General features: G+C 35.9%; 1 protein-coding gene across 6 annotated transcripts in view; it reads right to left on the reverse strand.

The window, feature by feature from the left end:
• The window catches only part of SYT1 (synaptotagmin 1), a 357,603-nt gene that overhangs the window by 64,313 nt on the left and 274,989 nt on the right, over nucleotides 1-18,301 (reverse strand). For 5 of the 6 annotated variants that reach the window (XM_068669113.1, XM_068669110.1, XM_068669114.1 and 2 more), the window contains 3 exons: nucleotides 17,996-18,118; nucleotides 14,715-14,882; nucleotides 11,139-11,306 (listed from right to left, as the gene is read on the reverse strand). In XM_068669113.1, the coding sequence (XP_068525214.1) occupies nucleotides 11,139-11,306; nucleotides 14,715-14,882; nucleotides 17,996-18,118 (459 nt within the window). The remainder of the gene's footprint in view (nucleotides 1-11,138; nucleotides 11,307-14,714; nucleotides 14,883-17,995; nucleotides 18,119-18,301) is intronic. The other variant, XM_068669116.1, reaches the window with a different exon arrangement.

Genomic DNA, 18,301 nt, shown 5'->3' on the forward strand with positions numbered 1-18,301 from the left:
CGCTGAATTTCATTAATCTCTTCAGTAAAAAAGAACGAGGTCGCCACAGTCATCTATAAAAATCTAGGAAAGAAGACTGTACTTATCATGAGATCTCTGGCTCAATGATATTCATTTTTAATAAATCTTAGACCACAGGGGAAATTCCATAAGACTGGAACGGTGCTAATGCTATGCCCATCTTACTCAAAAAAGGCCAAATGGGATGAAGGCAGAATCTATCAGCCAATTGCCTTTTATCAAACCCAGATAAAACAATGAAGAATTCATAAAAGTTTGCATTAATGATGGTTTAAAGGATATAGAATGTAATGAATGTGAAGTCATATGGTTATCTGGAAAACAGGCCTTTTCAACTAAAATAAGATTATTCTTTGATAAGATTGAGTGTTTGTCTGATGAAGGAAACATGCAAAAAATCACTCGAAGGTCTGTTGCTGTTTTTACAAATATGAAAGTAAAATTTCCTACTGATAAAGTAGGCAAAATTATCATAATAATAAATACTAATGCAACAGGTTGGTCAGAAAGTGCTAAAACACCTAGTCACCTGGAAACAATCACATAGATCACATTTTTATACAGACAGAAGCAAAAATCTGACATCCTAGGAAAAAGAACTCAGACTATTTCTAAATATATACAGAATCAGGAGATATATCTTACAAGGCAGAGTTTCCTGCTAAGCAGCTAGGGTCATAAGCTATAGGCCATGAACTGAAAGTGCAATGCTATGCTAGAGTCAACAGTAGAAGAGCAGAAGTAGCATGTGACTTTGCTTCTCTGGCAAGAATAGCATGAATGCTGCATACAGTTCTTGTGTATGTTATTTTAAGAAGATTTTAAAAAGTAGAAAGAATGTGAAGGTCACAACTCTTATTGGGAAACTGGATAAAAAGCCTGATCATGAGAAATGTGAAGGACGAATTTCTTCAGCTTTTTGAAAAGATGATTGAAAGTGACTTGATTGCAGTGCATAAGTACATCCACAGAGAGGAAGTATCATAGATTAAATGGCCTGAATCTAGTGAAGAAGAGCATAACAAGAACCAGGGACTTGACTTAGAATCCAAAAACATCCACATAAGAAATAAATACACATTTTAAATGGAGAGAGAAGAGCAATTGTCGAAGTTATGAGTGATGTGTTACTTTCTCCATTACTGACGTTTTTAACTTCTTTGATGTGTAGAATCTTTAAGTGTTTTCCAACAGAGGTGCAAAGCTGCCTATAACAAATGCTAGCCTATTGACAACAGCCTTAGATTCGTAACACTTCTCAGTATGATCTCACACAGAATTATCCAGCAGGATTTTAAGTTCTGATTAGACAATATCACAATGTGTCATGGGAGAGGTATTTTGGTGAAATTCTAAAATAAATATGCAGGATAATGCCAAAAGGCCTGAGCTTTCACAGTTTGTAGTCTATGGCCAAGGAGCCATGAGAAAACATCATAAGCTGTGAATCAGAGGGTTCCTAGCTCCTTGCTCCAAAACCAAGAAACACTTAACTTCCAAGCTTGTTAGTGTTTCCTTGTGTCTCCCTCTCTCCCAGCATGGCACAGAGGTAACACTATTGTCTTGCAGATGCAGCAGGTTTCCTAGTTTGAGTATGATTATAGGAGATTCTTTACATTTTTTAAAATGTTCCTTGAAGATTTAGGAGTCCTTCAGATTTAGGGCAGAAAACCTCATCTAATTTAGAAAAAACACCCAATTTGATAGGAAACCATACTATTTCTAAATAAAATATAGGCCCTTGAAATGACAATGTTGTCGTTGTTGTTCCAGAAAGAAAATGTTAATGTTAGCTAGTCTAGTCTTAGTGCAAAGAAAACAGATCAGATTTAAAGACCCGTCATCCTCAGCGAGTTGTAAGAGCTCAAATAGTGGTGTCTTTTGGAAATAAACCCAAGTAATCAGTGAACAGGTGGGCTAAAAAAATCTAAGGAGCATGTCCCAGTGTTTATACACAAGATATTCACAACTTGTTATGTAGGGATTGTGCTGACAAACAGCCAGTTTTCATGATAGGGAATATATAAACAAGAAAGTTTCAGGGTCTTAAATTCTCATATAATGGGACCAGTGTTTGAGCTTGCAAGAACTTATGCAGGGCTCTAGAGCTGAAATCCAACCAGGAAGCCAATATTCTCAAGTCATTCTGGAACACAATTGCTGCAGCAAATCTAGTAGAGCTTAATTAAAATCTATTCTCATTTACAATTATCATATATCAGGCAATATTAATTATTTTTGGACTTCATGTCTTTAAATATGAAAGAGGTAACGTTTAATACACTAAATGCACATTTTTTTCATTTAGGCAGATGGATAAAACTAAAATCACACTATTCTCTGCTGAAAATAATTAGTAGTATGGTATCACAGAAATATTCTGAAGAAATATGCATGCCTTTTAAATTACTTTAAAAACTCGGTGATTCAAAGGGTATATAGAAAATTCTGTATTTAGAGAAACATTATTATTATTTCTATATCAAATTGCAATGAGACTTTTTTTTTGTGGAAAAAAAGGGATAGGAAACATGCTCTGGATGGCACATGAACTTAAAGGTGTATTATTTATTTATTTATTTTTAAGGCTCTGATGTGTTGTAATATATAAGTTAATGCCTGAGAGTCATAGAAAAAGAAAATGCAGGAAAGAAAATCTGCTATGACAAGATAGAAATCATGGGTTACAGAGATGTGCTGTGGAAGAACTGCAGCTTTTATTCTGTGTCACTGAATTGTAATAGTTGTACCTATTTTCCGTACAATAAGTACAAAAGCAAAAAAATCAGAGTAATCAAAATTAATTCAAATGACCCACATCTCCTAGAAAACTTGCCTGCTATAACCATCACAGAAAATTAATGTTCGGCCTGACTGATTAATGTGAAAGTCTGAATGAATGAAAACACTTTCAGCATAATCCACAGCTATCTAATTCTGGGCTGGGCATTAACAGACAGGGGACATCAGCTGCAGACCTCAGGGCACTTGCATGAAAATAAGCTGCTGCCAGTTGTGAAGCCTGAACTCCACTCATCAACAGAGATCCTCCTGCCAATTTTTCATGCTACTGAAGAAGACATAGGAAAGCAGAGGTAAAATAACTGGGTTCCAGACAACTCAGCAGCTCTGAGGATTACATGGAGCAATTTAAGTAACACATAAACTTCATTAAGAATCTAACTGGGAGCTCTGCCTACTGCATAGTACATACCAGCTAGAAGCTGCAGTGGTGGCATCTAAAGCAAGTTATAAACCCCACATAACAGTAATCTTATAAGGAGCGATTTAGGTTAGAATTTTATGGCAAGGTCTGTATCTAAGAAGAAAAGATTTGATCTCAAGGTCAGCTACAAGTGGAAAAAGGCACTAGGGTTCCCAAATTTAGTTGCCATTATCAGTGACAGTGGAAGTAGCAATAATTTCTAATTCTGTTCTGTTATAGGTGAATGAATCCAACCGATCAAGCAGCAATAACATACCACTTTGAACTCTTTTTCTTTCTGATGGTTTGGAAACTCCTGCCTTTGGCACTATTTCTATAGTTGTAATTGCAGATATAATCCTCAAGGAAAATATCTTGGCCTACGTGTTACTGGGTTCAGCTGCAGGTATTTCTCTTCATCTAGTGCTATGCCAGCAAGAAGCACATACAGACTGCTTGCAAAAGCATACCTGGGTTCAGAAAAGAAATCAGAACTGATGACTGTAACTCAGAGAAAGTAGTCTGCTCTAAGTAGACAGAAGGGGTAGTAATTCTGTGGCAGTGAACATACTCAGGTCCTCCACAGAAACCAATTCATTCTGTGGAAGCTCTGCCAGTGGAAAGGACAGAACCACTGTTCTGCAGTATCACTCCATCCATCTGTCAGGCAGCCATCCAAAATAAAAAGTTGCAGTTAATGCAATTAAAGGTTGCTTGTGAAACTACTGAAGTTTTCACCAAAGCTTTTTTGGTTCCATCACAGAACATACATCATCAAAGAAAGATAAATTTCTGCTCCATACTCAAGGCCACATCTTACACACGCAGAGTGAGAATATGATGAGAAGTGAGGAGGTGGAGTGATTCACAGAAGTTTGATCTCTGGTCAACATAGATAGTAAAAACCCAGTAACTTTAGACTGCAGAGGCTAAAATGTGCAGTTTAATTATTAACTGACTCAGGTGTATAGAACGATGGTAAAGGTTAAAATAAAATGCCTAAAAGAATAAGAAACTGAGAGACAAGACAGCATTTTATGATTTTCTCCCTTTGTGTGGCCAGTGATGTGAAAATCTACAGAAAGACACAGAGGAGCGAGGAGAAATGGTTTGATAGTTAGACAGTGCCATCATTCTTGGAGTAAAATTCCTCACTCTTAGAATTATAGATGACAGAGACATTAAAAAAATGAATTGTATAGCACCAATATTGTAAATGTTCATGCTCAGATAAGGTACAGAAAAGCATTTATATCTATCTTCTTTTCCTCTTTAAATCTTATGATGTAGAGTTACCTATGAACATCCAAGAATAATAATATTTGCTTTGATCTGTGTGATTGAAAGTGAAAGACTAGCCATAATCAGCCCTTCAGAAAGAACTGTGTGTATGTGGCAGTATGCAAGATCTTAGAAACTGGAAATGTCATTTCTCCATTAACCTACGTGGTAAGAATACATAAACTGCAGAAACAGAGATATTCTATGATGATTTTTTTTCTGCAAGTTATTATTTTGTACAACAGCATTCTGCCCAGACTGAATTAGACATGAACAAGAGAAAAAGGCAATGCTATCCAAAGGTTTATAAAATCTAATTTAAATCCTCATGTCCTGAGTGTCGAGTGTCCTATAGTTATGATGATAACATTCACAGCGTAAGCTGTAGAGGGCTTTGGAAAAGAATGATGAAATTTAAGGTTGATTGCACTAAAAACACACAGTTACATCAACAGTACCATATCAACATAACAACACATCAGCCAATGTGAATAATTTCCTACAGGTAGGAATGAGTTACTATCTGTTATCAATTTAGCCTAGAAATAAGACCTGGCAAAACATCCTAAATTCATATACTCTGCTTCTTAAAAATATCAACATAAAACCAATAGAAGCTCAATACCACCAAATTGAAAATACAGTACTATGTTTTAGATTCTAACTGTGATTTCTGTAAAATAAGAGCATTTGATGCTAATGCCTGTCACAGATACAGTGCAAAGTGCTTCAAATGCCAGTTAAGCTCACTGTTAAACTAAGCTGAAACACAATAAACAGGCTTTGAAGAGAGGTTAAATGGTTACTATGGTAATCCCTGACATGGTCTAAATTGGTGTTTAAGAGCTGACAGAGGAAAAAAATTAAGAAAATGACTAACCCTTTTCTTTCTCAGACTGCTATTGATAAATCTTTGTCTTTAACCTTTTTAAAAATACATCTTTCTCTGGTGTTTCTGGAAACAAAGATGCTCTAATCTGAAATTGGGTGGGCACAACAACGAGAGGAGACCATAGTCCCACACTGTGCTTCAACCTTTTCCTGAAAAATGTCTTCTTTGCGAGAGAGCTGGTTGTTCTTTCTGCCTGTTAAAAATGTAGCAGCAATCACATAATGATTTTTCTTACTCTGTCAGTTTGTAAAAGGAGGTAAGAAAAAGAAATAAATTATCACCTTGAACTACTGCAAATCTTTTGCCTATAATCCCAGTGAGAACTGCAACTTTTGCCTCTGGATAATGCATTCAGTGGTGCTGGTAGTCAGAAAAATATGTAGGCACATAAAAGTCCACGTGGAGAACAATACAGGAGAATTTCATTTATGGCATGTTCTGTGGTCCTTCCATGCCAATCAGCAGACTCTGCACATGTGCTTACAAACCCTCTCAGACTGCAGAGTTTTATAACTGGGAGTACCATGAGTTTATGTTTGAATTCTCTGGAATTCCTTCTATGCTTCAGACCAAAACATCTCTTTATGGTGCAGTCTTAGTTTCTTCCCCTTGGAATATACTTCAGCTCATTCAAATGACTGATACCTCAACAAGCCGAATGAATCACCTGCATGTACCTGGCAGAATGCTTCCAGCATCTAAGCAATACAGATTCTGCTTAAGACTTCATAAAAAGATCTCTTATGATGATTTCGATCCCTCTCAGCATATTTCTCAAAAAGTTCCCCAGAACCTTGTTATCCAAACGCTTCTGTGTGTTTAACATCCAAGTCAAATGCTTTTGAGCTCCTTGGTTGATCTGGCTTTTCTCCTCTATTAAACATTTTAAAATAACCTGTATTTAAGTAATTAAGAAAAAAAAAAAACACAACAACAAACATTAACATGAAGAAGGGAATTGCCCGGTATTCCTTCCTTTTGTGTCATAACTTTTGGCAAGGTTGTTAGGAATGTGCCTTGCCTAGAACCATTATTAATATTGTTTTGTGTATAGATTATTAGGAGATATAGAGTACCAAGAGTCAGTGCAGTTTAACCTCAAGATGCCCTTCCACACTTGAGAGTCAAATGGAGTAAGCATGATTTAGACAGTTATGCAATACAAGTTTTTCCGATCTGAGAGAGAATACTACCCAGAATCAATGGGGTCTTGCACAGACAGAATTTAACACTATTATCCAACTCCTGCTTCTTGTCTACTGTCCTCTATACTTGAATTCAACGTCTATAAAGCCAGAGAGTCTGAGGTGAATCAAGACAAGTTCTCTTTTTTTATTTTGGGGAAGCCAATTACATTCTTTTTGTTATAAAACAAGAATGCCTCTGACCTCTAAGTCTTGGTGCCTTTTCCAGAGAGGGAGCAAAGAAACATAATACTCAACAAATGTATACAGGGGGATTGTCAGCAGTTTGAACATGAAAGGTGAGAAAAGAAATGCAGAATTCTAATAGTCTGAAACAGTATAGACACTGCTCTACTTAAGTCACATAGTTTTATCTTTAAAATTGCAGATTTCAATATCTTCAATTTAAAGAGAAAAAACTAGTTGACTGCTGATTAATTTCATATCAGGCTTGCTTATTCTTAAATTTTAGCTATCTCCCTCTTATTAAGATCTTCAGTTTTGTTCCCTGTCTCATTACCAAATTCAGTTGTTCTTTAGGACAGCTGTTGCACTTATTGTATATTCAACATCCTGCATTTACAGTATGTAATTCTGCCACAAAATCTGAAACACCCTTAAAACACCCTTAAATTTAACATTTTAGAGTTTTAACTGGGTGTAAGGTGAAGGGAATTTGAGAAAACTTGAACATCATACAGAAAACATAGTGATCCAATATAATATGCAGCTAAATAATGGAGACCTCACATTTTAAAATTTGACACTCTGACAGCATCTCCATAGGGATAATGATACTTTCTTTTTGCAAAGCACTATGATATCTGCAAAGTTGTACAAGAGCTAAGTGTTATTATTAGAGATAGGAAAAGGCCCATTAGATCATCTGTCCATCTCTGATATAACGGCAAATGACAGTGATTTGCTGCTGTGATTTGACAGTGACATTTGTAAAAATGTCCTTTCCTCTTAACTTTCTGTAAGTTTCAGTGCTGAGGATTCAATAAGCTAGATGGCTTACTAGTTTTGTCAGTCTCCAACTTCTCTGAAACTTACAGAGGTATTAAACAAATATACCCATTTCAGGCCCACTTTTCCATCTCCATCTTTCAACTTTTATTTTTTGAGGAGGAAGGGAAGAATAATCCGCATGAATAACACACTTGTCAAGCTTCACAGAATTGCTCTTCCACTCCCCAGCTGCAGACTGCCTGCTTCTCACCCATCTGCAAGGCAGTACTGTAGCATGTCTCCTGATTGGGATTGTGCATCATGTAGGAGGGAAGCTGTTGTCCACTTTGCTTGTTTTCTAGCAGATTCGCACCTCAGAAGCTACGTACAAAATATATGCATCACAGCCCACTGTGATACAAACACGCATGCATCAGGTAATTCATCCACAGTGAGTTTCTTGTCATATAACGCATGTAGTCTTATGTGATGGCAGTCATAAGAGGTCTGCAGAAGTCTTGGTGGTGGATACTGGCAGGTCAAAGTTTCTTATTCCCATCGAATAAGGTTCTGCTTCTCCACTGCTTTCAAGAGCAAGAATTGTTTCTGCTCTTCCTTGTATTGCCCCTACTCCTAAAAAAATAATTTAAATGCTTGCTGCAACAGGTTTTCAATTAAAGTGCCAATATAACAAAATGGATGGAGAAAAATCAGTTGAAGTATGCAGGAGATGACTCTCGGTATGATTCATACTGCTGTGAGCAAAGAAGAGGTCTGTCTGGCCTTCTGTACCAGAGTGATAACAGATATTGGATGCAGTGTGTACTCAGATAAAGTTAATGGCAGTGACATCTGGTAGATGACACAGAGGAGCAAACTCCTATCATCTGTTTTTTTACGCTCTGTGCCCAAACCATTATATGTCAGACTTGGTAAAAGTGAATAATCTTTCAGTATCTACCACTCTTCCCTCCTATGCTCTCAGTCATAGGAGACTGAAGGACTACTAGATAAATCACCATCATATATTCACAAAGACAGTGGAGCTCAAAGCAGCTAGGGAAAAAGGATTCAAGGTATGTAGCTTGTTAATAGTGGCTTCCCCGACATTTAGCAGTCATTGTACAGACTCATACTTTTCCAAAGCTCTATCTCAGTCATAGCAAAAACTTACATAAAGTCTTGTACCTTCAAAGTGATTCACCAACATAAATATGGTGAATATATGGTGAAGACCTTTCCCAGAAGACAATGGAGTATCAGAGAGACAGCATTCAAATGGCTGGGCTGTGAGAGGTAGAGCTTCAAATATTTCATTAAACCTTCATCCTCCGACATCAATTTCAAGCTCATTTAGAAGAAAGGATGGAAAGTACTGTACAGCTTCATGAGCAAATAGAAGAGTAACAGCTCGTAAAATGATTTTGCCCTCTATGATTACAGTGTTAATTAAATTGTATATTCTATGATGTGCAACAACTGAATTCTACATCAAGTGAAATAAAAATAAGATTTTCATACTCAGTTTGAATGATGTCACCTAGATGGTTCTTTCAAAGTGATTGGTGACAACTGCCACTGATGTGCTTTGGCATAAATCTTGTTTTCAGGTCATAATGAAGACATTAAGGATATTTTGGTATGTGATCCTTAATTGCCTACATATTTAGAATTCTAGTTAGTGGTAGGTTTTTAAGAATAGACAAACCTAACTAAATCCTGTAAGGCTAAAAAGAAAATAAATCATGTCATTCTTCAAATAATGCAGACTACATACAGATGTGCTTTTTAGGAATGAATTCATTATGCAATTACAACATGTAGAATAGTCTACAGAAGATTTTTTGGTAATAGAATTTCATTTGTCATACAATTTTAGATTAAATCCAGTTGCTTAGGGTTTTAATTCAATTTTATCATGTTTTCTTACAATTAGTAAGGCAGGCTGCCATGTGATGTTTATGGTCACTGTCAAGACACACACGTGTTTCTGTTGCTAAACATCTACCCCATGTAAATCATGTTAGCCTTTACATGTGCAGTACTGTATTTGTTAATTCTGGAGCCAGAGTACTGCTTGGTCAGAGGTACATCTGCCATGAATTCTTCAAGGTCTGCTGTGGCAGCCAATAATGGGTTTATAGAGATAGGGCCTCTTCCAGTCCTTTCTGTCCCTTGCTAGTTATTGCATAAAATCTACTGGAATTTGTTTGGCATTTTTACTGCCGAGCAAAGAGGCTGGAACATCAAAGTTGGTGAGGTAGTCAAATCTGGAAATATGAATGACATTTTCTGTGAAATACAGTTCCCCAAACTACTGACAGAGGTAACTCTCTTGGTTCTTGGTAGAGATTTCTTTTCCAAATTGTGCCTTTTAATCTTTAGCTTTATACTTGGAAGGAAAATGTACCATAAAGCCTGGTTACCAATGTCAGTTGCAGTAAGAGAGCCATGCAAATGCTGTCTCAATGAAATAATTCCATGCAGAATAGTCTTAATGTAGCAGTGACTTTCAAATCAATGCACAGGGGAAGAAATTCATTGGAAATACAGTCTTTAAAAGCAAATATTCAAAATGGCAAGACTGAAATCTACTATTTTGAAAATCTGAGAAAGCAGGATGATTCAGCATTTGCTGTTATTTTTCACAACTTGTAGTCTCAACAGAATATTCATATATTTTTTTTCACTTGTATTACACTAAGATTTCATCCAGAGATTGTCCCTTCAATTATAGAAACTGTGGTTCGAATCCAGAGCAAATTAATAGCTAAATTAGACAACGAGGAATGCAGACTCAGATTCCTTCTTCTCTCACCAGAGAATTGAAGCATGCTAGCATGCTGTGTAATCTGACTAATATGAGTGGGCAGACATTACGTAGCAATCAAAAGGAAAAATAATGAAAAACTGAGCACAAAATAGTCTTATAACAAGCAAGAAGGTGGATGTGCCAGTATGAACAGCCTCACAGGATACAAAATTTAGTGGTGAAATATTTCCAAAAAGCATCTTGTGTACACATACCATTATACACACTAAATAATGAATGTATTGGATGTTGGCACAGAGAGGAAAATAATAAAAAGTGATTAATATTTGAGAAAAATGTAATTCATTCCAAGGTACCTATCAAATCCATATTCTAATCAATGGGTATTACATAGAATTTCAATAAAATTGTAAAGTATTTCAATAAAAACCTACTGTTATCTTTATATGCAATAAGATGCTTCGAGATGCAAACATTCAGAATTAGTGGCACAAAAAAGCCTAAATGCACACTATTCTTATGATTTAAATACAATTTTTCTGTATCCAAAGTGCTCTAACTTAATAAAAAGTCAAACTCATGAAAACTTCCCTTAATACGTTGCATAAAGTATCAAAAAGATTGAAAATAGGATTAGCAAAGGAGAATGTACCTTTCAGTGAGTATTCTAAAAGATGCTTATCAAAATTTATCAGGCGAAGTAAGTCTGAGAAATGCTGATAACAGATGGGAACTGTCTTGGCAAAAAAAAATAAAATGTTGCTAGTTTGACTGTTTCTCCCACTGAGTAAAAAAGTATCCTGAAAAACGGAAACAGCCAATTTTTCTTACCTCTTCTTTCTCTGCACTTTGCAAGTCCCTCCACTCCTCAGTGACATGACCGAAGTCCACTGTGTTCATTGCAACCTTATATTCCCCTATGATATCATGTTTGGAGAAACGATCAAAGTCATAAACTGCCATCACTAAAGTTTTTCCACCCAGCTCGGAGTATGGCACCTGTAAAGAAGAGAGAATGACAAACTCAGTATCTCAGACAATAAAGATCAGTCCACTACAATGCAAATCTATTTCTTTGGTTTATCAGCTGTCATCTCAGGTAAATTGAAAAGCAGAGAAAATTATGAGGTGTATTTGTTTCAGAGTCACCAGATGCAGTATTTTTCAAGACCAAGCTATGGCACTCAATAGAACAATGTGGCAGCTCACTCATCACTCCACAGGTTTTTCTCATTTTACTTCAAATTATATTGTGGGTGATGAGACTGAAACAGGAAGCCCAATTATTTGCACTGAAGACACATGAACTTTTCACACAGTGGTGTCTTTTCCTCAATAAATCAAGTGTCATCACTCAGAAATGGGTAGCTCACAGACTGATAAAAAAACAGATCTGCCTTACTGTATCTGACACAAAGTAATTAGACACTAAATAGTTTTCTTACAGTACCACTACCTATTACTTGCCAAGGCATATTTTTCATTATTATACTTTTCACACTGCAGACACTTAGGTGCCTATAAGTCACAGTGTACAGTTAGAAATTGTGGTGGCAGAAGGCCAACTTCTGACTAATTCTCCAGCTGTTCTGATGTGTTTCAGACAGATGCTATGGGTTTGGATGTTTATGAGTCACATTTTTAATATTCAGATGAAGATGTGCAGTTCAGGTAAGCTACACTTGAGTGGCTGTCTGGAAAAAAAAAGAATTAGGAATTGTTTGGACTTATATTCAACACTTGGTCAATATTAATATATTCTGCAAGTATAAATGTTTTCCATGGGCTTCAGCAAACATTTCTCTATTAATTGTCTCTATAAGAAGCATGGCATTGTCACTGGCCTTGTTAACTGCTATATGTTCTGGTCTGTTTAAACCCTAGGATTGTAGTCCTTTGGTACTGTTTAGTTTCTGCTTGCTCTTTAAAATACTGAAGAATGACATGAGTAGTTTTTCTTTTTCATAATATTTTATGTAATGTTTAAAAGAAGCTTTTCAAGTTGAGAGCCAACTCCAGCTTCCATTACTGAGTACAATAATTTCAATGAGTACAGGGTTGTGTATTATAATAAAAGTAAATAAATACTACAGCAAAGCCTATTTTGATTCTGTAAATTATTTATAGCTTCTAAAAAGCTATGGAAGACAAATTTATGTGGAAGGCAAAATTCTAAATAATTTCACTTTTATTTTTACACAGCATCAAAAACAGAAGAGAAATGTTCTAAAGCTTCTTTCTCCTCCAGTTAGCTATAGTACCTAATGGATTCTGGTCATTCAGAATGCAGGAAAAGACTACATACATTGTCATTCATTTTTTATCATTAACTTGACCTCAGTGAAGCTTCATTTTTAAAGAAGATCTAGTGGCAATGCTTCCTCCATTCATTACCTCTAAAGCAGCCTAAGCCTACAGCTTTGTTCAGGACAACCAAGGATGTTCCCAGCTCTTGTAAAGGATTTCGCCCTCTCCCTGCTTTCTGCTGTGCTCAGAGGTACTCAGACTCTTAGTGCAGGTGAGACCTTGCTTAAAAGACACATATAGGAGTCTTTTTCTGGCACAGACAAGTCACCCTTCCAGACACAAACCCTCTCTCTGCTTTGGGACAGATGCAGGAGCCTTTCATTGGGAATCATTTTAATCACCATTGTGGGCCTGGGGAGAAACACTTTTGTCTTTTCCAGACTGATACAACCCAGCTAGGATTTCTCAGTTTCCTTTCACTAGCTCAGTGCAGATATACAGTTCAGACAGCTGTAGTCTGATGAACACCTAAAACCTGGAATGGCGCCATGGGTGTCTAGGAAAAAAAAAAAGAAAGGGGACTAATGCAGGGAACTACCTGAAGAAGATCCTAATCTTGGACCTAGGTCCAGGTATCAAGAGGCAATACAGAAGAAAAACTACTCATCTCTTCCACATTAGCCTTTCTTTGGAAGGAAGGCAGACAGCTCACAGCTATGTCCTCGGAGAAGGTAATAAAACAGCCCTGGGTTTCCCTGTGGGCAGCTCTGATTGAGAGATGTGTAAGAGGGCTGCCAGCAGAAGCTGTGACCCACCTGAAGTGGGTCACTGGAGTAAGACTCTGCCCAAGTAAGTGAGATGCTGTCAGTAATTCCCAGGGAAATTATTTATTAAAGTTGCAGCACTAATTAAATGGTCACTTGTCTTTTTTTACTGTAGTCCCAGAACAATGATAGTACTTGGCATGCTCCATGAATTTTCTCTTGAGTACAGACCACAGTACTCAGGGGACGATCAGTACCACATTGGGATGCACCTAAACACTTCTGCCAGGTCTTGCTTGGAAAACACACGTTTTTCAGTAGAGTAAAATTTGCTTATTATGATGTGACTTAAAACAAGTGGACATTATAGTCCAGGAGTGGATGCTCTGATTTATATTTTGTGTTTTCATCTTAGATGATAGCATTATTGGTTCTTGCTTTTCTTTTGTGAGCTGCACGGATATCTGTAATTTATAACACTGTTTCCTTTTAATACTCTCTTAGGGAAGCTCAAGAAAAAATAACTCCCCACAAAAGATTATTTTTATGGACATTTTCAAGGGAAAACATAAGCTTATATATTCAGTAGTAGTTCTGGCCTCCAGGGATATCTTTCTCATTGAATGATTACATAGCCTGAATCTTTCACTCTTCCTGTTTTCAATCTGTAGCTGTCTTTATAAGATTGGGCATAGAAAGAAAGGCCTAAAGTAACAGCAAAAGAATGTAAATTAGAAGAAGCCCTTTGAAACATGATGAATAGTGTACTTTTATTTTACTTACCTGGGGTTTAGGTATGGCTACAGTTTAAGAAATATACCATCGAGAGATAATGTTGGAACAACTTAAACTTTACAATGCAAGGTATAGCTACATTTATTTAATATGTATATTATTAACCTGAGATATGATTTCTACTCATATACAAAGTAGCATGGTAGAGGATTACTATGACAGACTAGCAAGATTAATCTGCCATACTGTCCTTCATCTGTTTACCTTCCCCGAGCTTTTATCTATTTCTGAGGCAAAAAAAATGATATACTGAAATTCACAGATCAGACTACAAAGAAATTTAAAGAAAATGCTGGTTCAGTGAAATTCATCTGACAGTTGTCAAAATTTTCCAACCTTCTTGTAAGCTTTATCTAGCCATAAAATATGGATCAGATTGTCATAAACCAGGATAACTGAAATGCCTAAAATCAAACCATGCTTTTACACTACTGAGGTCTGCCCCTGAGCTATACCATTTTCATCATAAGATTGAATATTAGAGGTTTCTACAACATGAAAAATGTCACAGTTACCAATTAACTTAGATGTTTAACTTTGTGGTCAAGCATGAGACACATAGTAGCTAAATAAAAAGTTTCAATAATTTTCAAAAAAATACCTTGAATGTAAATTGCTCATTGAAAACAGGGTTGAGGGTCTTTCTGTGGACTTTTGTCTCATATTTCTTCTTCTTATCAGGCAGCAGGAATACTTTCACATAAGGATCAGATGTACCACCCATATCTAATGCAGGCAGCTCAGCTGCTTGAATAATCCCAACCAGAAGCTGAAAAGACAGAAAAACAGCAGAATAAAATTTCAAATATATATTTATAAATGAAAAACTGTAACAGACAAGTACACATGCACACTCTATTTCTGGTCTATGAAAAACTATTCCCCTCGACCTTCAAGGAAGGCAAGCAAAGCAACACTATAGACTTATGAAAACCAATTATGGCAGATGCAGACGGTACAAAGGCTGTGTTTAAGCAGAAAAGAGGTTTTCAAAGGGCAGCTGATTACAGCTAAATACAGACTTCATCTTTTTAAAGACTGCAATCAAATAACTTTCAATTGCTATCGCCTCTTGTGCATTATTTTTCTATGCTGCGCACCATGAATAGAAATCACATTATTAAACAATCAAGAATGTCTAATTTTGACTACAAAATTTGTATTCTAAATCCCCAATACATAATCTCCCCCCCACTCCAAAACACAAAATGGTGATGTGTCGAACACAAGTCCTCAGGTAGAGCTTTACTGAAAACAAATGGGTCTTGCAGTCTTCCTTATATTTAAATTCTCTTGATATGTATGTGGATTGGTTTAGGCAGTAGTCTAAGGACAACATATTAAAAACAAACAAACAAACAAACACAACAACACCCACCATGAAAACTGACATCTGGTAACTAAGTCCTAATAACAATTCTTAATCTCACTGTAAGACAGAAAAGTTAGTTTCTTAAATCTTTTACATACTTTTAAAATAGGACTGCAGCACACTTGAAACTTGTAAATGCCCTGGTCATTTTTTACTGTTACAAATGAAGTCATATGTAATGTTATGTTGTCTAGATATTCCAGAGTATATTAGGCTACATCAGCATAATGGAGTTAAGAGAAAGAAAATATTTTTAATTCTGATTTAATAGACATGAAACTAAGGTAAACATTCAAATGAGTCTTCAAGGTCAATTTGGAGACAAGTGATTAAAAACTGGGAAAAAAATCTGAAAATACTTTCTTCTAAATCAGTGCTTCAGTCATAATGTATTGTCTCCTCTCATGGATGAATTGTTTAAAATTGGAATCAGAAGCCCTAACAAACAGAATACAGAACACTAAAGTCAATCTAGGAAAGAAATTCCTGCCTTCTAAGAGTCTTCTGAAAGTTGGACTACCTTTTTCCAATTGTAAATTCTCCATATGGCCTGCATGTTTTCCTACTTACGGGTCTCTTAAGCTCCATGAAGCATTTTCCTTTAGCTATATGAAACACTTTTTCTCTTCTCTCTTGTTCTTATTCTAGATTCAAAGTATTTTATAAATACAAGAATAGGCTCAGAATCTTTCACATCAGAGAGTGAAAAACAAATCTATTCCGTCTAATTAACAAGCTGGAAACATAATTCAATTATTTAATTAATTAATTCTCCTTTAAAAATTGCCTCTGTAAAACTGAAGCATCATGCTAGAGAGTAATTTGGTTATCTTGTCTTCGGTCTTAACCCTGTTAATAATCACAATTTTAGTTTGCGGTTTCAAGCAATACCAAAACTATACCATAGTCTGCCAACTTAAATCCCCTATTCTACTCTTTCATATAATCTATTCTCAGGAAAATTCCAAATTGAAATGCATTTTAGAGCAGCAAAATAAAATAGGAATCCATAACTCAAAGAATTTACTATATTAATTACATACTATACACTTTAGAGATTTGTCGCTTTCCCCTCCTATATCATTTTGTAAAATGAAGTTCTCAAAATCTCAAAATTTCCTTTAAAAAGAAAGTTCTTTTTCATATTCTGAAGAAACTGAAATCACTTTGTCAGAACACAATTGCAACTTTCTTTTCCTTCCCTCTTCAGATCTTCTGCTTTTGAAGGGTTTAATGTTTCACGCTGATTTCACAGTGATTTCAAGGGGGATCAGTTTGCCGCAGTGCATGGCCAGAGAATTTTCTTTGGGAGTCAAGGGAAAGCTCCTTTAACTACAGGTTCTTGAAAAGCTTCAAACTCTTTTTATCTCTTGTGTTTAAAAACAAATGCTGAAAGTCAGAAGATGGGGGAAATATTATAATAGCTTTGTGCAAATATTCTGCTGCTGATAGATTTTTTTTCTAAATTTCTCTTAATTTCTTTCTGTTGTAACATGTAAGTGCACTGCAATCCATGAACAGCATAAAATAAAGAATATGAATGTGGAAATAAATCACACGTATGTGTGGAAGTCAGTTCAGATGAAGAACAAGAATTAATAAGGATTTAAGTTCAGCATATTTTTTTTTCACTAAACCGAGAACAATGATGTGTTTTTTTGACTGAAGTTGTCAAAAAATGAAACAGGCTGTGTATTTTCAAGTTCACTGAAAGACATGGAGTAGAAGTGAAAAAGTAAGATGTATTGGTGTGCTTTGGTCTGAAGTTAAGCACAATGAGCTTTAATATCTGTCTATTAGTTGGTTGAATGGGTCAATTGTACATCCAAATCACATTATAGTATCTGTTGCTACTAAAAACTTGGGGAAGTATGCCAAAATTTGGTCTTAATATCTTCAGAGTATGGCATGAAATTAATATCTGTCCTTGGCTGGAGATCCTTCCTGTCCAACTGTCCTGTTCTTTGGAGGACAGAACTTTTCATTTGGATTTTAGTTCCAAACAAAATTGTCTTTAGCAAATATCTGTACTTTCATGGAGAGCAGCAGAATTTGGGATTGCTAGTTAGTAAGGCAAAGATGACATGATGCAGTGAAAGAAAGCTACTTCTGGTAATCTTACAAACTTGCTAAAAGACCCATTGATGAATCAACTTACTTTTATGTCTCTATCTCCCTGCCCCCCCCATCTTTTTGCCTGTGTTTTAAATATGCAGAGGCAGAAGCTATCTTTTATTAGTTACATGTAAATGCTGTAGTAGAATGTGGCTTTACATTGTTTGGTGACACTTAAATATGTTATTAACAATTAGATAAAACTGTCTTCAATTTTGATTAAAGGTACAAATTTAGAGTACATTGAACACCAGTTAGTAATATTTCTGTCATGAATCTTCAGTCTTGCTTTCTCCCTTTATTCAGTGCAAGCTATATTTACCATATCTACATGTATAACTTCATTTTCCCTTGCCCACAGAGAACCGAAATGTTACAGGTTGGCTGTTTCAAACCTGATTGTTCTGGAAGTCATAATCCAAAGAATATTGGATTTTCCCTAGTTTCTCCACTTCTTTGGGTTCTTCTTTCTCTTCCCCATCAGTCAGCCCAGTCTCAGCATCATCATCCTTAAGAGCCTAGAAAGAAGGAATGTAAAGTTAATAAATAAGGCTAACTCTTAAACACTGGTTTAAAACAGACACTGTCCTCAAATCTATTTTGAAGCCATTAAAAGCAAGCATGACAGCAGAAATCCAAGTATGCAGTTTACATACATATTTAAACTATTGAAGTTGCTCAAAATGTTTTAAACCAGCAAG

This window comes from Anas acuta, chromosome 1, assembly GCF_963932015.1.
Source record: "Anas acuta chromosome 1, bAnaAcu1.1, whole genome shotgun sequence".
In the NCBI taxonomy this organism is placed as follows: Eukaryota; Metazoa; Chordata; class Aves; order Anseriformes; family Anatidae; genus Anas; species Anas acuta.